Genomic DNA, 2582 nt, shown 5'->3' on the forward strand with positions numbered 1-2582 from the left:
TATGCCTTGCACAAGATCTGGGGTTATGCAAGAAGAAAGTTAAGGAGAGTACAGAAAAATGAGAGAGAATGTTCCATAACATCAGCTTCTTTTGTGTTTTAACTAAATGCACAGCAGTCAACTACTGACCAGTTGTAAATGTACCTGCAACTGGAAATGTTTTCCTTGTAAATTGACATATCAGTAGAAATTCATCCTTCTCAAAACCAATGGAAATTATATACACATACACACATATATAATTGAATCTGTAGAAAGATATCTATATGTGCAATTAGATTTACTGTATTAATTGCAGATTAAGGCTATAGCTCGGTGGTGATGTACCGTCCTAGCATTCTTGAGGCCTTGGGTTAGATCTCTTAGCTCAGCAAAGAAGCCCAGAGATTATTGCTTGGTAGTAGAATAGTGAAAAGCTTTTACTTGAGTTTTCAAATATTCTATGATGTAAATAAAAGAAAAACACTAACAAGGGGCCCCAAGAAATGATTTTATCCCTCCCTAAATTCAGTGAGAAGCCTGAGCTCCTCACAGAAGCAGGGAAAGTGGGGTTGGGGATGGGAGTTTCAGAGGGGGCGGGAAAAGGAGATAACATTTGAAATGTAAATAAAGAAAATATTCAATAAAAAAGGAAAGAAAAAAGAAAAAAAGAAGCTTCCGAGTACCCCTGGTTATATCTAGATTTGTTTTTGTCCATGAATTTGGTTCCTCATGTCTGGACACAGAGATCCTGCAGCAGCAAGCGAGCTAGTGGATAGATAGCCTCCTTGCCCTTTTGCGAGTACTCTGGATGGGGGAGGGGATGCCATTAGGAAGGTCATAGAGAACACTGATAGACAGGGCTGTGGGGCTTCGACTCAAGGACTAGGCGATCTTGGCATACCTGTTAGGGATGCCATCTGGTCTTTCTTCGGGCACACTGCACACTTCCCATTCTGCAAGTCTGTGTCCAGAGCCTCTTTATTTTCTTTGGCAACTAGAGGCCTTGGTGGAGTGCCTGGATAATCAGCATCTGGTGACTGGGCAAGGAGTTTCTGTGACAGCTCGAACTCAATGATCTTCCTTTGCAACATATCTCGCTCAAACTTCACTTGCTTCAGGTGCTCTTTGGCATTATGAAGCTCAGAGACCACTTCATCACGTTCCTCACGCAGCCGTTGCAGGTCTGTGGCCAAAGTCCAGGTGGCTGCCTCATGCACTTCTACCTGGTCATGCAGCTGCTGAACACGTTGTAACTGTTTTTCTCTCTGTCTCATAGCAACCCTGACTCCTAGAGCCAGAGCACTCCAGGCACAGGCCCTCTTAATGGAACGTGGTACTTGGGTATCAACCACTACAGACTTCAGGCCATCTTCTATATCTTTCCAGGGCCGTGAATGGAAGGTCAGGTAGAAGCCAGGGCCACCACCATTCTGTGTCACCTCTTCATTGATGAACAGAACCACTTCGCAGTGGCGGAAACCACTCTTGGGGTCATCAATGTCCAAGGCCATGGTCAAACCTGCTCTAAATAGTGGACTGCAATGGGCTCACCCATCAACTCAGTGTCTTGTCCAGTCCTGGGTCCTAGCGCCTCCCTCCTTCCTCCCCTGCCTCCTTACACTGAAGCCCTGAAGTCACTGGGCCACTCACACCAACTCCTCCCACGCAAGAGATTAACATGCCACATCATAAACATGGTCTATGAGGCCTGCCGCATGGCCTGCTTGGACCAAAATGCAGTGGAAGAGATATTTCCTGCTTGTCTGGCAAGTTGGGTGTCTGCTCTTTAAAGTACGCCATGGTAGTACAACTGTTCTGGAACAGCAGTGAATCCATAGTTTCCCGAGAGTTTCTGAATGGTAGCACCCTATCTGCACCCTATCTGGCATGGATATTTTTCTCTTTCTCCCTTTCTCCCTCCTCCTCTTCCTCTTTCTTCTTCCTTTCCTCCTTCTTCCTTCTCTCCTTCCTTCCTTCCTCCCTCCTTCCCTCCCTCCCTTCTTTCTTTCTTTCTTTCTTTCTTTCTTTCTTTCTTTCTTTCTTTCTTTCTTTCTTTCTTTCTTTCCTTCCTTCCTTCCTTCCTTCCTTCCTTCCTTCCTTCCTTCCTTCCTTCTTTCTTTCTTTCTTTCTTTCTTTCTTTCTTTCTTTCTTTCTTTCTTTCTTTCTTTCTTTCTTTCCTTCCTTCCTTCCTTCCTTCCTTCCTTCCTTCCTTCCTTCCTTCCTTCCTTCCTTCCTTCCTTCCTCCCCCTTCTCTTCTTCTTTCTTTCCATCTTCCATTTCTTTTGAAAGGCCACATCACCCTGTAGAGCCCATATCAGCACTGAACTTTCAATTCATCTGCTACCATCTCCTGAGTGCTGAGATACACAGCATCAGAGATGCCGCACAGCTAGGATTTGACAAGAAATTCCAACCTGGAATTGGAGAAAGTGGATGTTTGGGGGAATACTTTATGACTCAGCTTCCTGTCCCGTAACGCTTTTTCTGTATTGAAGTTTTTATGCAGTACTAAATCAGTTCCCAAATCACACATGAGTGGCAGAACTCCCTCAGTTTTCCTTTTAAACACCCATCTTGTTCTAGATGCCAGGACTTTCTTT

General features: G+C 44.6%; 1 protein-coding gene across 1 annotated transcript; it reads right to left on the reverse strand.

Annotated features, from left to right (window-relative positions):
- Positions 1-857: 857 nt before the first annotated feature.
- LOC110287091 (testis-expressed protein 13C-1-like) lies at positions 858-1598 on the reverse strand. Its single transcript, XM_021153772.1, has one exon. The coding sequence runs from the start codon at positions 1491-1493 to the stop codon at positions 858-860; it is 636 nt and encodes a 211-aa protein (XP_021009431.1). The 5' UTR covers positions 1494-1598.
- Between the last annotated feature and the right edge of the window lie 984 nt (positions 1599-2582).

Source organism: Mus caroli, chromosome X (genome assembly GCF_900094665.2).
Source record: "Mus caroli chromosome X, CAROLI_EIJ_v1.1, whole genome shotgun sequence".
NCBI lineage: Eukaryota > Metazoa > Chordata > Mammalia > Rodentia > Muridae > Mus > Mus caroli.